The 21,491-nt window shown below is 41.9% G+C and overlaps 1 protein-coding gene across 2 annotated transcripts in view; it reads left to right on the top strand.

Annotated features, from left to right (window-relative positions):
* Positions 1-13,387: 13,387 nt before the first annotated feature.
* The window catches only part of FNBP1L (formin binding protein 1 like), a 72,895-nt gene continuing 64,791 nt past the window's right edge, over positions 13,388-21,491 (top strand). For both annotated transcript variants that reach the window (XM_081322914.1, XM_081322913.1), the window contains exon 1: positions 13,388-13,628. In XM_081322914.1, the coding sequence (XP_081179040.1) occupies positions 13,605-13,628 (24 nt within the window). In that variant the 5' untranslated portion in view covers positions 13,388-13,604. The remainder of the gene's footprint in view (positions 13,629-21,491) is intronic.

Here is a 21,491-nt window from a genome sequence, read left to right as displayed (position 1 = left end):
CTTCTGGAAGCTGTAAAGGGATCTGGAGAAGGAGAACACCAAGAGGCTGAAGATGGACAGACAGAGGAGAATGGTGCTGGAGGAGATCAAGCTACAACTTCTTTGGATGATTCTACAGAGCAGAGGGTGACGTGTGCTGCTTTAAAACGATCAAAAAATAAAATAAAAGAACAAGATCAGCAGAAGTCTATGGAATTTCCAAAATGTACTTACAGCCAAGTAGTGGGAGGAGCACGGCCTAAAAAAGATAGTCCTGTTTAAGCAGTGCTCCAAGAGCTTTGGGATGATATGCATGGCAACTAAATTTTTAACTTGGAACGTTAATGGACTAAATTCACCACAGAAGAGGAAGAAAGTTTTTTAATATTTAAAACAATTCAAGATAGATGTTATATGGTTGCAAGAAACGCATATTAGGGTTGTGGACCAAAAGTATTTATCGAACTCAAGGTTGGGCACGCAATTTGTTGCTTCTGCAATGAATAAGAAAAATGGAGTGGTTGTTTATCTTAAAAGTGCTTTAACAGCGGACTTAATTGAAGCAGATAAGCATGGAAGATATGTTATGATAGAGTTGCTGCTAGTAGGTAAAAAGATGCTTTTAGTTGGATTATATGCTCCTAATTAACAAGTTGACTTTTTTAGTTTATTTCATACAAAGCTTACCCAGTTGGATTATAAAATTTTTATTTTTATGGGGGGTTGGAATGGTGTTTTGGATGTTCAGATGGACAAGGCTGGAGCTTTTAAGCTCGTCCCAAGTCATGCTAGACTGCCTAAATCCTTTTTTGAAATGAAGGATGACTTGGAACTGCGAGATATTTGGTGTGAAAGACATTCGTATGAAAAGGATTATACCTTTTTTTTTCTGACAGACATCAATCTTTTTTTCAGGATCGATTTCATTTTGTGGACTAATGACTTTTTTTTAAGGATTAAGAAGGTGAAGATATGTGCAAGAACTATTTCTGATCATAGCCCAGTTTGGCTAGAGATTTATAAGGAGAATAAGGAGAAATTTTTTTTTGTTTTGTTTTTTTATATATTCTATATTAATAGTGTTTGTAGTTATCCTATGTGAGCTAGAGAGTGATAGATTTTAGAGTCTATGGTTGTTAGCATATGGTTGTTTATGATTCTTTTTTTCTTTTTTATACCTTGTACTTAGCTCTGGGAAGTCGGGGGGGGGAGGGGGGGAGGGGTAAGGAGGGAGGGATAGGGGAGGGGTAGGGGGGACTGTCAAAGATAAAATGTATGATAAAACTTTTCAATAAAAAAAAGAAAGAATTAAAAAGCTGCAAAATGAGTTAATAAGAGGATTTTTTGAAGCGTATCTACTTTCTAACTGGGTGGCATGTTCATCCAGTTATTCTGCAGATTGCCCATTATTACTCCAGACACAGATCTTCAGAAGCATATATGATTTGAGATTAGGTAACAGCTTTACGCAGTAAATGTCTAGCTTTACCCAGTAAATGCTGTGGCCAGTTATTTGGTAAAATGAAAGGATGCTGAAGTTTATTGTTTAATTATTTAATTGCCATTTCTAGTCCCTTGTTTTCTGAAAGGAGCTCAATAATGGCACACATAACCCTTCTATCAACCTTTCAGGTATTCTAATGAAAAGGAACAGGCTGGTATCATCCAATAAGTGTCACACTTGATTCAACATTTGAACCTATTTCACCCAACACTCAAAATACAGGGTCATGCAGAGGCAGTTGCCCAATGTGCTAAGCAACAACTGTTTATTACAGCCTTAAGGCCAGACACAATCAAAATATATAACAACAGTAACAATCTTACATCCATATTTACAGGATATAAAAACACCAAACAATCAATATAATACAATCCAAAATTCTCAAAATAAAACATCCTATTAAAATTTTTCAAACCTTAGTAATGGTGCAACGTATTGTGCAGATGGTGGCACAAAATTGGGCAACCTGAACTGATGTTTTCGGGTCCTTATCCGAAAGTAGTAGCATTTAGATAACAATCATACCCCCTGCCTGGAAATTTCTTCAATATCGGATATATAAGAATTTGTCTAGAGTCTTTATATAGGGAACAATGAAGGAGCATGTGGCTTAGAGTTTCTACAGAGCCATCACCACAAGGACACAGCTGAAGGTGCATAGGAGTGCCCTTAAACCATCCAAAAAGGACTGCCGAGGGCAATGCATCCAACCTGGCTAAGGTGACAGCTTTACGAAATTTCAAAATTTCAAGAAGCTGGGAAGAATCCTTCTGGAAGCAAGTGACAAATATTGGAGCGTGACACCTTACTTAGATTTGTTTGGAGATCAATATCCCAGATTCGTTGTTTCAAGGCAGTTCTAGCATTACCAAAACCTAATGAAGACAGACTTTCCATAGAAAAGCCCAGCAATTTAATTTTATCTAGGGCTTTTTTCCCCCCACGATGATTTAAAATGGTCTATAAATACTAATGGGGCTGATCCTACAGGCATCAAAATTAACTTTAGCCAAAAGGTAAGAAGAAGGAACCATGCTCTGGCTTCCAATGAAACTATACCTATTTCTACCCATAGGATGGCATTTTTGACACTTTTAGATACCATCAATATGGCTCTAATAAACTTATTTTGAATGGTTTCGATAACATTAGGCCTTGCAAGTGAGCATATTTGCGAGCCATAAAAGAGCTGAGGGACTGCCTTAGCTTGGAAAACCTTACAAGCTGCTGGGATGCAGTAAGCTCCTTTTGAGTGATAAATTTTTATGATAGCTGATGAGATGTGCTGTGCTACACTTGCCTGATAAAGAAAGTGAGTATTCCAGGATAGGGAGGCATGAAACTGCACTCCAAGATATCTATAAGTGCGCACCTGTTCAATTGAAGTCCCATCAATTTGCCATTTGTGGATCTTATGATGGTGAGCGGCAAATACTAAAACTTTAGTTTTTTCATAATTTATTAACATTTGGTGTTCTGTGCAAAATAAAGCTAGTGCTAAGCCGTATTGTGGTTGGATTTGCCCTATCATCTGAACCCTTGTCAAAATTGCGATTATGGTGGAGGCCCTGAACCAAAATCTGCATCTACGGTTTGTGTTTGGCTCTGCGTGTCATCTGAATTAAGGAATATTTTATGGTTATGCAGCCGTCAGCCAGAAAATGAGGCAGCAGTATTTCCATGGTTCTTGGATCTTTTTAAACCTCCTTTCACCAAAATGAGATAGCTAGAAGGATTAAGCTTTTTTTTTTCCTTCAGCACATTGTAACTCTGATCTGGATCAGGCCATCATAAGCCTATATTAGTTTTTAATTGCAAGGGTGGCAGGGATACTATCCAGGGTGGATGGGGCCCATTCAACACAGTTTATACATATGGTACTCTCAGTGCTTTTTTTTGTAAAAGAAAAAGGTGCTGGAACTCACACATGTCATACAATCCACCTTGCCTACCCTACAAGGTTCCATCCAAAAAAGGTGCTGGAACTCCGTTCTGGGCGTTCTATGAGAAAAAAAGCCCTGGGTACCGTACTGTAAGGGTCAGAAACAGTCTAGCTGCTGAAATTTCTGTAACCCAGTTCATTTCTTTTAAATCTTAAGAAATTTCTCTGCAATTCATGACCAAATATCCCCATCCAATCAATGTGCTTACTTATTTAGTTTACATGGTATTCTCGACCAAAAGGGATACATGCCTGTGCACTATCCTGAAAGGGCAGATAAACAAAGGTAACAAGAGCCAGTTTGGTCTAGTGATCAAGGCTCCAGAGCAGAAACTGGGAGATTGGAAGTTCTAGTTCCATGAAAGCCAGATGGGCCAGTTACTCTCTTTCAACCCAACCCACCTCACAGGGTGGTTGTTGTGGAGAAAAGGAAGAAGTTATGCTCACTGCCTTGAGTTATTAGTAAAAATAATAAAAGTGGGATACAAACAGAGTGGTGTAGTAGTAAAAGCATCAGACTAGAAACCCGCAGACGGTGAGTACAGTAGCTTCTCATTGATGTTTAATTAGCAATTTTGTTCAGGATTTTTTTTTATAATTGCCATTCTTTGAAGCCTTTTGATCATATTTCTCTGAGATATTTTTTAGAATGAAGGTACCATTCGAATATTTCTAAAAAAAATTTTTTTTTAATTTGGATAGAAAGAAACAGGGTTGTTGGGCTATATTTTTTTCAGGAATGTTGGACAAATTCTTCACGTTCTCTTACTTTGCGTATAATTTAAGACCAATTTCAACTGCAAATTATAGTATAACAAATTGTAGTAACATAGTGAGGGCAATAAACTTTCCTGATGTAATCTCAAATATTTGTGTTAAATCTTGCATTGATTAAACTGTATGCAAAATCAATGCAGCAAGTACTGTGGTACCGAGGAAATGTAGCGCCTATGTCACTTGGACCATTTCAGTATTGCTGCTTATAATAAACAAGAAGTTCTGATTCTCTTTGTACTAATATAATTCAGTGAATTATAGTGAAAAGCTGAGTTGGCAAATGCAATATTTTCACTATTTTCTTCATTCCACCAGATGGCTGCGTCCATTTAACATATTCAAAATATTCCAATTCATTTTTTAAAAATCCTGACTTGTTTTCTTTTAGATGTTTGGAGCAACAGTAAAGCAATATTATCTCCCTCGCTTCTATAGATCTTCTGAAACATACAAGTAATCCTTCACTTAGGACCATTTGTTTAACCACCATTTCAAGCTGACTGTGCTGAAAAAAAGTGATCTGTCATTGCACTTACAACCAGTGCTTTTTTTTGTAAAAGAAAAAGGTGCCGGAACTCACACAAGTCATACAACCCGCCTTGCCTACCCTACAAGGTTCCATCCAAAAAGGGGCCGGAACTCCGTTCTGAGCGTTCTATGAGGGAAAAAAGCCCTGCTTACAACTGACACAGTATATCCCCACAGTCTTGTGATCAAAATTCGGGCACTTGATTGAGTTAATGACCGCAGCAAAAAGGATCATAAAATTTGGCATGACTCGCTTAACTGCATGATTTAGCCACATAAATTCCTGTCCCAATTGTGGTTGTGAGTCAGGAACCTGTACCACACAAAGCAATGGTTAGGGAGACATGTTGACTTATACGCTCTCTGTCTGGGACCCTGTAAATCCATTGTACTTTTATTTCAGAGATGTTAGATGCTGCAATAAGTCTAGACGCGGGGTAGGCAACCTCGGCTCTTTTATGACTCGTGGACTTCAACTCCCAGAATTCCTGAGCCAGCTCTGGGAGTTGAAATCCATGAGTCATAAAAGAGCCAAGGTGGCCTCTACCCCTTGTAGAGCCTGATCACTGGAACAGTTTGGTTTTGGAAAGAGTAGCAGTTGCTACATAGAAAAGACATATTAATAATCAGGGCTTTTTTTCTCATAGAATGCTCAGAACGGAGTTCCGGCACCTTTTTTGGATGGAACCTTGTAGGGTAGGCAAGGTGGATTGTATGACATGTGTGAGTTCCAGCACCTTTTTCTTTTACAAAAAAAGCACTGTTAATAATAATTAAGAATTTTGTAGCTCTGGTCCAGAAAGGAGCTCATCAGATCTGCTTTCCAAGAGAATTGGAGGTTCAGTCACAGCTATCAAAAAACACACTTTCTGTATTTTTACCTGTGCCACTAATACTATGGCACCAGTAATTAATCAAGCTACCAAAAATACTAAAAATAATTTGGCTGCTTTCCAATTCAATTCTCTCATGCAGTTGGAAAATTTTTCTGTTGTACAGTAAATATTGTATGTAACTGGTTTTTGGTTTCGTTTTAAGAAAAAATGTTTCATCTTTACCACTAGGTGGCTGTCAAGGTAAATACAATAATTTACTGCATCTACTTTTGAAATATGGAATCATACTATACAGCCTTTAGGAATGTTTAATCTTGAAATAATTTTTAATTTTTATTACCGGTGATTAACAGCAAAGCTGTAATATCATGATGGGTAATTACTATTGAAAGACTATTCTAAAATATTAGGTACATTAAGCCAGGTAATAATTTTAATGAATTAATGGAGCAATTCTATACCATATGTTGAATCCAGGCACACACTGTTGCTATGATAGTGGAATTCGCGCCCATTTAACCTGTCATGGGAGAGTGAAATTACATGCAAAGAAAACATAATTTCAAAACGTATTCAGATTTTTCCCCCCATATGGAACTGAGAAATGTTCTGGAAAGGGAAAAATCAATAAATAATGGACAAATCATCTACTCAATGATGGTCAAGTCAGTGGTGGCCAACCCTTCCTATGTCTCTTTCAAGAAGTCCCTCATAATCCTGCTCATCAAAGGCTTGGGCCTGGTCTCCAAGCTTATGCTTGGTAGCAAGAAATTCGTTTTCCACATCCTACCATCATGTTAGAAAGGGGAGAAATTTAGTTTGCTGATACAACCTTTGACTGTTTTGGATTAGAATGGTAAGAAGAGGTGGGTCATTTGCTGCTGGCAGGGCAACTAAACAAGTAATTGTGGTGAGAGAGTTAATTATAATGGGAAGAAGAGGGGATGGGAATTAGCCTTGCCTTTAACAGCTTGGCCTATCAGATAAAGTACAGGTCAAATAAGTTGGCTATCAGTTTTGGTGAAAAGATTTGACTCTCTTGACTGAGCCTGGGGGACAGGCCTTTTTCTCCTTTCTTTGTTTGGGTTGTCCAAGTAACTGAATCAAGGGCTTATCTGCTAAAACAGGAACTAAAGCACTGAATCACAATCACAGTGGCTAAATTTGTGTGCTAGCTTTATTTGAATGGTTGAGGTGGTATCAGACAGTAAATCCCCTTTAATGTACCTGTTATCTGTTGTGAGGGAGACCTTCCTTCTGGTAACAGGTGAGAGACGAACAGTTTAATAAAAACACTGCATTTCAAAGAGAATATTGTATATTTGACTGTGCACATCCACTTGGCATTTGTGGGGAATAACAATACGCTTGGACTATTTCAGCTTTGCTGAAATAATCTATGCAGTTTTGAGAGCTGAATTACAGTCCAATATAGAGGACTAGCAGCACATTGGGAAAGTCTGGCCTAGCTTCAGAAACTGCAACACCCGTATTTTGGATTAAGCAATGACCGTATTCAAGCTAATAAACAAGGCACTTCCAGTTTCTTGAATCTCAATTATTGTTTTTTTATCAGCAGGAAACATCTAGGAACTGTTTGATCAGGAATGTAAGCTTCTCTTTGTGTAAGAAGTCATGACTCATCAGCAAAGGTTCTCTGGGAAGATGAAATGATATTTTCCTTCTGCCCTCCCCTCTTCCAGGTAAAACTTTCCTTACCCTTTCATACCCCTTTAATTAATTGTTGTGGTCTATAAAGGAGGAAGGGAAACAAGGGATCCAATACATATGGGGAAGGGATGGGATGGTGGAGCACTTGTACAATTTCCTCTTCACTGCTTGTACTGCAAACCGGAGCCATCAGCATCACATGAAACAACGTAAGCATTGTGCCACTATAAACACAGAGCTGCCAAACAATGTCAACTCACAAAAGGAACTAATCAGTATGTATCCTGGTGATAACCAGCCCTTGAAAATCCTGAACAGCGAACTTGTTTAGGCTCAGATGGGAACAGACCAAGTGGAAAGGTTAGGCAAATGATGAGGGAGGCAGCAGACCCACAGAAGAAACCAAGAGGTGCTTGGAGATGCCACATAATGTTCTTTTCAGCAGCAGGAAGAAGAGAGAAATGGTGCGAGAAAAACTTATTTAAGAATGCTTCGAAGAGCAAAGGAGATACAGCAAGGAATTAAGAATTAATGCATTCAGAGATATGTTTTGGTCCTGAACCTGTTTATTTGTGGGGAGTCACACTAGCTTGTCGCAATCTCTGCACCCAACGTATGGCCTTCTAGGGAATTTAGCTTTCCCCTGTACATACTTCCTTTAATTGGTCAGCAAAGTGTGTTGTTTTTCTTAGTAAATCTTCCTCCCAAGTTACTAATGTTCTTATTTCACATTCCTTACTTTATGAGATTTACTCCAGCTAAGTATGCAAAAATGCAGAGTCTTAAGGCAAAGCTTTTCCTCCTGGACTCCTATTTTCTCACCATTATAAGTTTTTCGTTCTCGCTGCGTATTTATTTATGTTCTTGAAACACATTATTTCTCCTGCTTGTTACTGAGTTAGGTTTACATGAGCTTCTACAAGGCTTGTTACACAGGCATGTGTTTCTTGTCCTGCAGTACCCTGATAATATTCTGTCCAAAAAAGACTCCCAAAGCAATTCTAGGCTAAGACTTTCCAACATCAGTCACAGCAAAATAAACAAGGCAAGGAAATGTAAAAAATTGCTATTGCAACAATACATTTAAAATCACCTAAAAGCCATGAGTTTAAAAACCATGATGTCACTATCCTGCCACTCTTTGGAAGGCAGACCTGTAACCAAGCTATGATAAAACTCCTGCTCCACGTTGGGCTTAGGGATGGAACATAATTTAAAGAACTTCTAATCTACAGTACATTGAAATTAAAAAGCCAGTTCACACATGAGAGGATACTGAAGTTTTCATGATCATCATTAAGAAAAGGGGAGATGAAGAAAATGAAGTTCAGGTTGAAATTGAAATTCAAAAGACAAGAATTCAGCTCAAGGGTTTGTTTCTGAATACTTCACTAACAGTACCACATCCTTTAATTTGATCCTACAAGCAGCAAGGGCCTTCTTCTCCATTCCACTAAGGTTCTCAGCCAATCTTCCTTGCTCTCCTGATGCTCTGCCTATTTTATTCATTTGATTTTTTTCCTAACTCTGAGGTGATTCAAGGCCATGAATATATCTAATATTCCTTACTACTCCTACTCTCCTCACAATAAGAACTCAATGAGGATTGGGCTGAGTGTGAGTGACTGCCCCACCCTGCTGGTTTTGTGCCTAAGGTGGGACTAGAACTCACAATCTCCAAGTTTCTAGGCCAGCACCTTAACATTACACCAAACTGGCTCTCTGAATGTTTTTGGGCAGAATCAAAACAATATTTAATTTCCAGTTCAATTGACAACTCTAGATGACCCATATATCATAAGACAGCATGGCCTTCACTAATGTGTCCATGACCACTTATCCAAATAGATCCAAAATGCTGTGTTACATTAATGCTTTTATATTGACCGATTAGCCCAGACATGTCAAACACAAGGCCCGGGGGCCAGATCCGGCCCACGAAGTGGTTTCATGTGGCCCACGAAACCATCCTGGAAACAGTGAGGGAACGGCCACCACTGCCTTGGCCCTGGGCCAGAGACCCTCCTTCTGCCAGAGACCCTCAGATCTGTCCCACTCCTGCCCAGGCCCCCATAGGCACCCTTGATGCGTACGATGTAGAGCTGGCCATGCCCACCCAGTAGGCCACACCCACCCTGGCCATACCCACCCGGCCCCCTGAGGGCAACCGCAATGCTGATGCGGCCCTCAATGAAATTGAGTTTGACACCCCTGGATTAGCCCTTCAATATACCTTCATGCAAACGAATTGTTATTTTTTTCCCACAGGGAAAAAAAAAGATGACAATAAAACAAAGACTGGAATTTATAATAAGTTTCTTCGGAATAACTGCTGCTCCATATCAGAAAAATTGTGTCGTGTCTCATTCCCTGCCTACTTGACATTGTTTTTCAAAGAATATTTTGATGTTAAAAAATGACATGGGAAATTTGTATGATTCACAGCAAAGTTTAAGCCAGGGGTCTTCAAACCTGGCCCTTTTATGACTTGTGGACTTCAACTCCCAGAATTCCTGAGCCAGCACAGCTGGCTCAGGAATTCTGGGAGTTGAAGTCCACAAGTCATAAAAGGGCCAAGTTTGAAGACCCCTGGTTTAAGCCTTCAACCATGTCTGCTGTCTCTATATGTTAACACTAGAAAAGTCATAGAGAAACAGTGATTTCTTTTTAACTACCTGGCTCACCATTACCTCGCACAGTGTATTCTCAAGCTAACCTGAGTGTTTCAAACACTAGATCCCATCCACCTCCTGTTTGTTTGCTTGTTTTGCAAGCCTGTTACTGTTACCATTCCTTGGAGCAACCCTCTCTCTCTTTTATACTGACAATCCACCTGAAATGATGGATTTATGCTTTATTCAATTTGTCCTTTCATTTACAGGTAGTCCTTGCTGAACTACCAGTTATTTAGCAACTATTTGAATTTCAAAGGACTTCTCAAAGCGACTTATGACCCATTTTCAAAGTTCTGATGGGTGAAACCCTCCCCTGATTATGTGATTGTATTTTGGGAGCTTGGCAATTGCCTCATTTTGCAGTGTTGTAGTCACATGATCACAATTTTTGCCTATAAAAACCACCCACTGGGGAAAATGGGTTTGTGCAACGATTGCAGTGTTTGCTTAACAACTGCAGCATTGACTTAACAACCATGGTGCTCACTTAAAGACCACTGCAAAAAAGGTCTTAAAATCAGGCAGTCATGTGGTGACTCACTTAACAAGTGTCACGACTTACAAATGTAATTCTGGGTTTAATCATAAGTCAAGGACAACCTGTGTAACATTTTATGTCATGCACAAAAAACCAGAATGATACCATGAGTTGATCAAATGTCTTTACTGCTGCATGTCTACTGGTATATACAAGAATCTCGTCAGACTGCCGGCCTTCTCTTGGGAAATGCCAAACAAGGATTTCAGGGATTCTGGGGGAGCAAAGATCTGCATCTCTTCCTGATGTGCAAGGACTCTACGCTTTCCCCCTTCTTCACACATCCCCTCCCCCTCCCCGTTTAATCACCAAGTACTTTAACAATCTTTAAACTGTAATGTTTCTTTCCAGAAGATTTCTTCTTCATTTTTTCCAAGTGTTTATCATCTGCAGAAGGCAAATGATTGCCTCTCCAATGTATCAAGAATTTTTTCCTCCCTCTGACTGCTGCATTCCGTCAACATAAAGGAAAAAACAACAGTCACATTACAATGACAGTGTATTTCCTTACTTGAAAACTCAGTATTTCAAAGTCAATGGGAGCTGTTCATAGAGAAGACATAATGGATATCACAACAGGTCTTGGCCTCTTTTTTTTTGCTAAATAAAGGTAAAAAGGTAAAGGTTGCCCCTGTCCAGTCACGTCTGACTCTAGGGAGCAATGCTCATCTCCTTTCTTAACTGAGGGAGCCAGCATTATCTGAAGTCATTTCTTTGGTCATGTGGCCAGCATAACTATATGCTGAGGCACACAGAATGCTACCGTCTCACTGAAGTGGTACCTATTTATCTACTTACATTTGCATGCTTTTGAACTGCTAGGTGGCAGGAGCAGGGGCAAGAAATGGGAGTTCACCCTGTCCTTATTTTTCCAACCATATATTCTCACTCCATCCACAGGTTTATGCAGAAATCCTACTCCTTATACTCTAAAAGCATTATATCAGTTCTGGACTTCTTCAAATTATGGCATTTATTTTTTATTTATATAGAATGGTTACACCAGTGTTTTTAACTTCTTTCCACTTTTGCTCACATGTTGAAAATGGACCCAGCTGAACTGCACTGAGTCAAGATGAATAGTTCCATTAGTCAAAGAGGGCATATACCATGTGAGGAGCAGTACCTTATATGTGCATTATTCAGACATGCAATTGTGAAAATCTGTGAAGTCCCAGGTGCTCTTTCAGCTTGTTTTCTTGCAGATATTTCATTGTTGTTGTTAGCTGCGAAGTCGTGTCTGACCCATCACGACCCCATGGACAACGTTCCTCCAGGCCTTCCTGTCCTCTACCATCTTCTGGAGTCCATTTAGGCTCACACCTACTGCTTCAGTGACTCCATCCAGCCACCTCATTCTCTGTCGTCCCCTTCTTCTCTTGCCCTCAACCTTTCCCAGCATTAGGCTCTTCTCCAGTGAGTCCTTCCTTCTCATTAGGTGGCCAAAGTATTTTGAGTTTAGATATTTCATTACTCCACTAATATTAGCAGCAAAGAACTGATTCCTGTGAATAACCCTTATTATAATATTCAGTGCTTGGTAGCCTCCCAGTTTGTAAAAACAAACCATTGCAATCCCCCCACACACATAAAGGCTTTTCCAAGGTAAGATTTCAGCCAATTTAGATAGGAACCTGTTTATCTTGCCTAAAGCACTTAGGAAACTTTTAGATGTGCTAGGGGTTAATTGCGATAGGCTATAATTTCTATACTTCAAGCATCAATTAGCTGACAATTATTTATCTTGTTATTTTGTTCCAGCAGCTATAAAACATTCTTGGCCTTCAGATAAGCAAATTTGCTGGATTTTTGTAAAGTGTACATAGGACTGAATCTCCTTTTCTTTTAATGTGTATCTAGAAACATGAATATGCACATTCTGAAACATGGTCAAGAGGATAAAATATTGGCAGAGGGAAGAAAGGAAAGGAATTAGAAATAGTTGAGGAGAATTAACCTGTGGAACAGCTTGCCTTCAGACGTTGTGGGTGCTTCATCACTGGAGGCTTTTAAGAAGAGACTGGACAGTCATTTGTCTGAAATGCTATAAGATATCCTGCTTGAGCAGGGGGGGGGCTGGACTAGAAGACCTCCAAGGTCCCTTCCAGCTCTGTTCTGAGAATGTCCTTAACCAGTCAAGGATGCATTTGTGCGAACGGCCTCTTTTATTTTTATATTTTAATTCCATTTATATCCCGCCCTTCTCCGAAGACTCAGGGCGGCTTACAAGCTTAGCAGTAGCCTTCATTCTATGTATATGCCTGCTTATTAGGGCACCCCCTCTGTATTAAAATAAAACCAAAGCCTCCAAAACCCGCTAAAAACGAACAAACGGGAAAGACGTCGAAGCCACGTGAGGGCCACTTGAGCCAACTCTGCAGAAATTTAAACATCCTTCAATTAGCTTCTGCTTTGCAAGCCCAGCAAAAAGGAGACCACGAGTTCCCGGGTCAACTGTTTTGTACGGTACTGACGAACACGTGGACAGTCGATTTATTTATTTATTTATTTATTTATTAATTATTTATTTGCTTGCTTGCTTGCTTGCCTGGAGTCGGGAGCCGGGGTAGCACCGTTTGCAAATCGTTTTGTGCTCGCTTGGCTTTTCCGAAGCGGAAGAGAGCTTCCACCAGAAAGGGGGCAATGCCTCACCTGTAGTAACCCAGAGGTTTCTGAGGCCCGGCCCGCCCCCGTCGCGGGCAGCCTTCCCCTCTTCCTGCTGCCGTTCGTGAGGCGTAAGGCGGCCGAGGCAGCAAGCGGGCCAGCGGCGGCCGGTAAGGGAGCAGCGAAGGAACTAGCTCTCGCCTGGCGCCTAATCCCCGCGCCTCCCTAAGGAGCGGCTGCGGTGGCCGAGCCCGCCCCTCTCCCAGCCTCCTTCGCGGCTCCCCTCCCTCCCTCCGTCCCCCTCCTTTTCCTTATTCCCATCCTGAAGCCAGGAGGAGTTGGAGCTCCGGTCGCCGCTGCTGCCGCCTTCTCTCCAGCGCCGAGCGGGGCGACGCTTCCACCAGCTCGGAGACTTCCCCAGAGGACAACGAGGGTGTGTGCCGGGGTGCGTTGCTGCCGCCGCCTTGCCTGCCAACGCCGAAGCCGCGGGAGAAGCGACCAGAAGAGCCAGCCACAAAGGAGCGAAGCTTGTGCTGCCAGCGGAGTCGCCATGAGTTGGGGCACGGAGCTCTGGGTGAGTCCCAGCCCCACACACCACCACCCCTCCGAAACCCCGGTTTCCTCTCCATTGTGCCCAGGGTTCGCGACCACCCTCTTCGGAGGTGGGGGGGGGGAGGAAAGAGCGGGGTTTGCTCGGCCGGCTGCTTTTATGTGTGCGTGTGTCTGTGTGCGTGCGTGCGCGCGCGCGCGCGCGTGTGCTTAAGCGAAGAAGCCCCCTCGCTCCGCAATCTCCGTGTGGCCGGGAGCTGGAGGTCGCGCGCGCGCGCGCGCGCGCCCGGGCTGCTTTGTTGAGCGAAGTAGTGGAAGCGCCTCGGGGGAGAAAAGCGCGCGCGGGTGGGGGGGGCGTCGGGACTCGGGTAACGTGTGTGTGTGGGGGGGGGTCGGCCCGTTTCCCACGTCTGGGGAGGAGGGGGGCGGGGCCCAAACGAGAAATTCCCCCTCTTTCTCTCCCCCCCCTCCTCCTTGCCAGAGCTTGGAAAGCTGAGATAAGCTTGATCTTAATTCGTAGGCTGGGTTCCTCTCCGTGTAGGTTTTCCCAAGCGGTGGGGTGCGGGACGTCGGCTTCGTTGCAAAAGAGCGCTGGGTCTTTGCGAAAAGGGAGTCCGCAGCATCTTCCCTCTCCTTAAGAGGAGCGGGCTGGGGGGGGGGAGAGAAGAGAGAGAGCTTGGCTGGCCGTGCAGATTTTTCTTTCGCTCCTTAAACAAAGAAAAGAGAGCTTCGACAATACAGGGCAAGGAAGGGACACGGACACACACACACACACACACACACGGATTCATGCTTGGCGAGGCCTGTTGGGCAGGAGCGGGGTTGTTAGGTGACGGTTTCGCTCTTAAGGAAGAAACGGAAGGTGTGGAGTGTCTTGTAGGTTGGTCCCTGCTATCTTTTGGTGTGAGTCAGCCTTGCCTGAGATTGCTTTGGGAAGCTAGACCAGGTTGGGCTCAGTAGGCAAGGTGTAGGAAAAGAAGGAAGGTATGTTAAGGAGGCAGTCAAAATGAGCTAACTAGCAATCAAGGCTTCCTTTGGGTTTAGCTGAGTTCCGGGGCTAAAATGAGAGGAATTCTTGATTGCAACCTTACTGTCAGTGTGTGTGTGTATATATATATATATATGAGGTGTGTGTATATATATATATATGAGGTCTGAGTCACTCAGAAGCCCTTATATTAACATTTTCAATTACCACACCTTGGTATGGTGTATTTTCTTCTTGGTATTATAGTCTCTTCTCTCAGATAACTGAGTAAATTGCAAAGCAGGTAACTAATCGGTTCTGCTCTTTTCTGTGCATATTTTTTAAAAAGAAATGGTTATTAAACATTGCTAATAGCAGTGCTTTTTTTGTAAAAGAAAAAGGTGCTGGAATTCACACATGTCATGCAACCCGCCTTGCCCACCCTACAAGGTTCCATCCAAAAAAGGTGCTGGAACTCCGTTCTGAGCGTTCTGTGAGAAAAAAAGCCCTGGCTAATAGAAACCATGATGGGAAGCCGAAGTACACAGAGCTCCATGGAGCCAACCACATAACAGAATCTATAGGCAACACTTGCCACCGGGGCACTCTGCATGCAATTGTTCTATTGATTATGGATGGGAAGTAATAGGTGGTGTGTATGAAGGACAATCTTGATATCTAGTAGTTAACTTTAGTGGTTGTATTTGTTAGTCGGAGTCCTGGCTCTGCTTATTTTTACCTTAATTGTGGCCAATTGCAGCCATTTCCGGTTCGGGAAGTACTATGCTGGGTCACTCATGTCTTCCTCATCTCACACCTGGGTTCCTGCAGTTCACTGTAGATTGATGTTGAAACCCTTTTGGAAACCTCAGCTGGTACAGCATATAATTATGAGCAAATCAACATTTTTCTGTGTTTAACAGTGATGCTTCTGGATCTGCACTGAGTACCAGTTAGCTTCCAGGTACAATTTAGCGTGCTGATTGTTACCTTTAAAGACCTTTATTGCTCAGGGCTTGGATATCTGCAAAACTACCTTCTCTGGTTATTTATTTAGTAAATTTATATGCCTCCCATCTTCCAGATAGGGTGACTCTGCTTCCTAATGAGATCTGCCTCTCAGTGAGATTGGGAAGAGAGGATTGGCTGAAGGTCACTTTTTTGAGGGACCTGCTTAAATAGCTTAGAGGCTGTGGTAATTTAACAGCATATATTGATTATAATAGAAGAGTGTGTGTATAACACACACACACACACACACACACACACACACGGGTTGAAGTGTGGAGTCATTGATGCTTTCTGAGCTTGGTTGTTTGCTGATGTTACTTACTCAGGTAATGAAACATCTACAAGCAAATCTACAAGCAAACCAAGGAAACCACATTGAATGATTCAATGGAGTCGGTTAAGCCGTTAAGGAATAGGAATTTTGACATCGGAGTAGGTTTGTTTTCTTGTGCACAAGTATTAACTGATTCCTTTAAAACACCCCAGTTCAAAAACATTGTCCAAACTTTGTGCAGTAACTTTAATATGATACTGTATTTTTTCATTTGTATTTTGGTGATTTCTGTAATATTACAATATCATATCTGATTATTTATTACATATACCTCCCAGCTTTAATTCAGGAGATCAAGTCCACCTATGTTGGTCTGAGAGAGTGATTAGCCCAAAGTCACCCGCTGAGTTCCTGGGGCTGAAGATAAATCTAAAATGTGCCCCCCCATTCCTCGTCCAACATTTTAAACCATTACACTACTCTTGATTCTCCTGTCAAATTGTATTTTAAATTGTTTTAAAGCATACTTTTATTTATCTTACTAAATTTAAAAACGTAGCGTAACATGTATAGCTGTTCTGAGACACATAATATTAATTGGAAATAGAAAATGTGTCAGGAAATGTGGAAGCACATTTTTAAAAAAATGATTGTAAATTAAAGCGTATATGAAATGAAATGTCTTTAAAATCTTTAATCAATTTAATGAGTTTATCACCTGGGGGAAAAGTTGGACAACTTGCTGCTTATTCTCTGGGAATGATCTGCCTTTTCTTTAGGCATTGACTGTATTTTCAGATGTTGAAGCAACTATCTAAAAGCTGGCTTTTCGATCTATCAGGCCTGGATTGAAGGGGTTTTAGCTTTTTAATATTGTTTTAATTGTTGGGCTTTAATTAATTTAATTCATTTTAATTTTATATTATCTTTTATATTGTCTTTTATATGCTGCTCTGTAAACCGCCCTGAGTCCTTCGGGAATAGGGTGGTATAGAAAACTAACTAACTAACTAACTAAATAAATAAATAAATAAATAAATAAATAAATAAATACCCTGTTTCTTAAAAAAAAATCTAACTGGAAAATAAGCCCTAGCATGATTTTTCAGGATGCTCGTAATATAAGCCCTACCTCCAAAATAAGCCCCAGTTAAGATCATCAGCCAGACAGACTCATTTAGTACCATATTTCCCCAAAAATAAGACCTAATGCATCTTTTGGAGCAAAAATTAATATAAGACCTGGTCTTATTTGGGGGGGGAAAACTAAATGCGTCTGTCTGGCTGATGATCTTAATTTTTTTTTTGGATCATTAGTGAACACTGAGTGAGTACTGAGTTCAGGAAAACATTTGCATCTAAAATAGGGACTTTATAAACCTATTTTTGGTTAAAAGAGAACCATGTCATAACTTATCTGTTGTAAACCAAAATGTAAATTAAAACTTTTAAGACTAGATACTGTACAGATATTTGTTTAATAGTTACCTGATTAAGGACTTGGATGCAGTGCAGTATTATAGCAAGTAATTTAAATAACCCAAGTGGTATGCAAAGGTAACCTAATTATCTAGATTATGTCAGTGTAATGGGATGCATTTTATTTTATTTATTTTATTTTAATCCCATTTATATCCCGCCCTTCTCCGAAGACTCAGGGCGGCTTACAATTTAAGCACAAACCAATGTGCTTAGCAATAAATTTTAGTTTATATTCTATATTTTTGTGTATATTTTGCAGATAAATACTGACATTTTACAACATATTAAATTTATATGAGAATGTATGTGTTGGTCAACAGTCATACATGAGGGACAAACTGTTTATATAGCTCTTTATCAGATTTTTATCCCATTTTTATTTTTGTTCCTAAAAAAAGTACACAGGAATTAAGTACAAGTAGTACTCAACTTACAACACTTCGTTTAGTGACTGTTCAAAGTCACACTGTTACTGAAAAAGTGACATATGGCTTATGATTGTTACAGCATCCCCATGGTCACATGATCAAAATTCGTACGTTTGGCAACTGGTCTTTATGATGGTTTCAGTGTCCCAGGGTCACGTGATCACTTTTTGTGACCTTCTGACAAGCAAAGTCAATGGGGAAGCCAGATTCACTTAACAGTCTTGTTGCTAATTTAACAACTGATGTGATTTCACTTAACAGTGGCAAGAAAAGTTATAAAATGGGGCAAAACTCGTTAACAAATGTTTAGCTTAACAAAAATTTTGGGCTCAGTTGTGGTCATAAGTGGAGGACTATCTGTAGAGCAGGTGTGTATACAGGATGGCATTTTGATAAAACTAATCCTCTTTTACCAACCACAGTTGAGACCAGCAACTCTATTGTTAAGCAAAGTGGGTACTAAGTGAAACCACAACTGTGCTTATGATATTATTTCAGCTTTCCTTTGCTTTATATACCTGTGAAGATTGTAAATGGGGTTGGTCTCAAAGGCACTTTATCATCATGGTAGTAACTGCAAACAGTTGCTAAATAAGGTCTACCTCTAAATTGTCTCTGTAATAAAGATAACACATTTAGCTAATTCTGTTAAACTATAAAATATTTTTTCAGCTGTTTGGTTAATGAAGGCAAAATAATCTCTTGGTCAGTTGTGCTTCAATAGTATTAGAACCAGGTCAAACAGTTTTTAGGGAAGTCTGAAAATATTTATTCTCTGCAGTAATCCTTTTATCTTTCTGGACATTTTCTTCTGGAATATGTTTTTTAAAGAATAATGTATGTTCATTTCTGTATTTGCACTGATAACTTTTATTTTGCAATTTCAGTAGGATTTTAAGAAAGGGAGATTCAACCTATCCTTATTAATTTGAGCTAATATGCTGGTTCTTACCTTGTGTTTTGTAAACATGATAAAGACATCTACTTCAAGAATGCAAACCATCCTGTATTTTATCTTATTAATAAAAACAATTTTTTGAAGAAGAGAAAATGATATCTTTCTCTTTTATGAAACCAGCTTGTCCTATACATTGGCTATATTACTGTATATACTTGAGTATAAGCCGAATTTTTCAGCCCACTTTTTGGGCTGAAAAATCCACTTCGGCTTATACTCCAGTGAACAACAAAAAAAGAACTTACCGAGGACTTGCGCGCGGCTGAGCTACTTTGCCTGACACTGCTGGGGTCGCGTCTCGGCCGGGGCCTTGCAGGATCCGGCCCGGGCGCCTCTGCTCGCCCTCAGCAGCACCTGGCCCGGAATCACATGCGAAACAAGCCCGGCAGAGGAGCCGGAGCGGCGAGCAGAGGCGCCCGGCCCAGATCCTGCAAGGCCCGGCCGAGACGCGCCCCCAGCAGCGGAGCTGCTCCGGCTCCTCTGCCGGGCTTGTTTTGCATGTGAGCTACTTTGCCTGACGCTGCTGGGGTCGCGTCTCGGCCGAGGCCTTGCAGGATCCGGCCCGGGCGCCTCTGCTCGCCCTCAGCAGCACCTGGCCCGGAATCACATGCGAAACAAGCCCGGCAGAGGAGCCGGAGCGGCGAGCAAACACGCCCGCCCGGATCCTGCAAGGCCCCGGCCGAGACGCGCCCCCAGCAACGGAGCCGCTCCGGCTCCTCTGCCGGGCTTGTTTTGCATGTGAGCTACTTTGCCTGATGCCGCGATTCTCTTCTCGGCTCCGAAAATAGGGATTTCTACTCTCTTCTTGGCAGAGGAGCCGGAGCGGCGAGCTCCTCTGCCGGGCTTCTTTGCATGTGAGCTACTTTGCCTGACGCATCTCTAATGACTTCAACTTCGGGTGCTAGTTAGAATTTATATCCAGATTGCCTCTCAATTTACACACCCAGAGCCAGAAATGGCATTTTATCCCAGCAAAGTGACCAAGAAGAGAGTAGAAATCCCTATTTTCGGAGCCGAGAAGAGAAGCGCGGCTACAGCAGTCGCTGAAAAATCCAGCAGCAGAGTTCCGCAGAGGAATAAAAAGCACGAAGAAAAGCAAAGGAAACGGTGAGGAGGAGGAAGAGAGACGCCTTGGCTTCGTGCAACTCTCTCTGGAGTAACCGTCACAGCGGCTCCATCGTGTCTCCAAGGTGCAAAGCTCCTCCTCCCCAATGCCTTCCTCGGGAGCCCTCGGGGCTTTTGAGAAACTCTTTCCCGCTGCCTCGGCATCAGATTCCGCCGCCGCCACCGCCGCCTCAGGTGCGGACGGCCGAAGGCCCAGCCTAATCAGCCGCCAGTCCCCAGAGACCCGAGAGCTGGCACATACGGGTCTGCCACACGGAAAGCAGGGAACAGGGTAGTTAAATATGGCTCTTCCCTGCCGCGTTCTCAGGTTACCTTGGCGCCCCACCATCGCCACGGCGGAGAGAGAGAGAGAGAGAGAGAATTGCGCGCGAGCGAGCCCGAGCTAGAGTTCCCCCCAAGGGGGCAGAGAAAGAAGAACTCTCGGAGCGTTTCTTTCGTAAATACGCGCGCAGGCACACACTCGCCCAGCCGCGCACTTCGCCCAGCTTCTCGCGGGGAGTTTGCAAGCCCTTCATTTCTCTTCAGGGCCGTCAGAAGGGCGAGCAAGTCTCTGCCCTGCCCTGCCCTGTCCTGCCGTGGGGGTGGGGAGCCAAGCGCGCTTGACGTTCCTGGAAACGAGAAGGGCCTGCGGAGACTGACACCAACCCGAGTGCCCAAGCGGGTCTTCTCAGCGTCAGGCAAAGTAGCTCACATGCAAAACAAGCCCGGCAGAGGAGCCGGAGCAGCTCCATTTCTGGGGGCGTGTCTCGGCTGGGGCCTTGCAGGATCCGGGCGGGCGTCTTTGCTCGCCGCTCCGGCTCCTCTGCCAGGCTTGTTTCGCATGCGAGCTACTTTGCCGGCCGCTGCTGAGGGAAGTTCTCTGGAGAGGAGCATAAGGTGAGCTGCTGCATTTTCCAGCCTCGGCTTATACTCGAGTCAATAACTTTTTCCATTTTTTGGGGGGGTAAAATTAGGGGTCTCGGCTTATATTCGAGTCGGCTTATACTCAAGTATATATGGTATATGGTAATTTCTCCATGTTGGTAGTAATTGCTAAAGACAGAGAAGAAATATATCCATATGGCTGTGTTCTTATAGTTAAGTTTTATTGTGTTAAGTAATTTGTTTTGTGTTTTGTTTTCTATCATAACTTGTGAATTTGTTTTTGTCAATATACTCTTTTGTAGATAAATTTAAGAAGTATCATAGTATGATATGAAAATCCAGCCTTCATGCATTGTCAGCTTTCTAGTGGTGTCACTTCAGTATTTTTTCCCCAGCCACAAATAATATTTGAAAAGTACTTTTAGTCTGATTTGAAAAATAGAGATTTTATAATAACACTGCAGAAAAACAAATGTAAAATCCCAAAATTTCACCAGAACGATGAAATATGGGCTATAAGCTTTTTCCTTATATGAAGTTGCAGTAATGAACAAAAGGGGCAGAGCTTGCATCACAATGCATGTTTTGTCATTTTGCTTTCTGTGCATCCCTATGACTATGTAGAATTGCAATTAGTGGTAAACTGTTGGAACCAACTAACAGTGCTTATAAGATTATGACTGTAATGACCTACATTTTCACAGAGTTTATAGTTTCTGATGATAGTTCTCTTCATAACTGTTTGAACATGCAAACAGATTTTTCTCTGAGAGCCATCT

The sequence above is a fragment of the Vipera berus genome (genome assembly GCF_964194415.1).
Source record: "Vipera berus genome assembly, chromosome: 3".
In the NCBI taxonomy this organism is placed as follows: domain Eukaryota; kingdom Metazoa; phylum Chordata; class Lepidosauria; order Squamata; family Viperidae; genus Vipera; species Vipera berus.
Note: the sequence above shows the minus strand (reverse complement) of the source record. Positions and strands in the feature narration are given on the sequence as shown.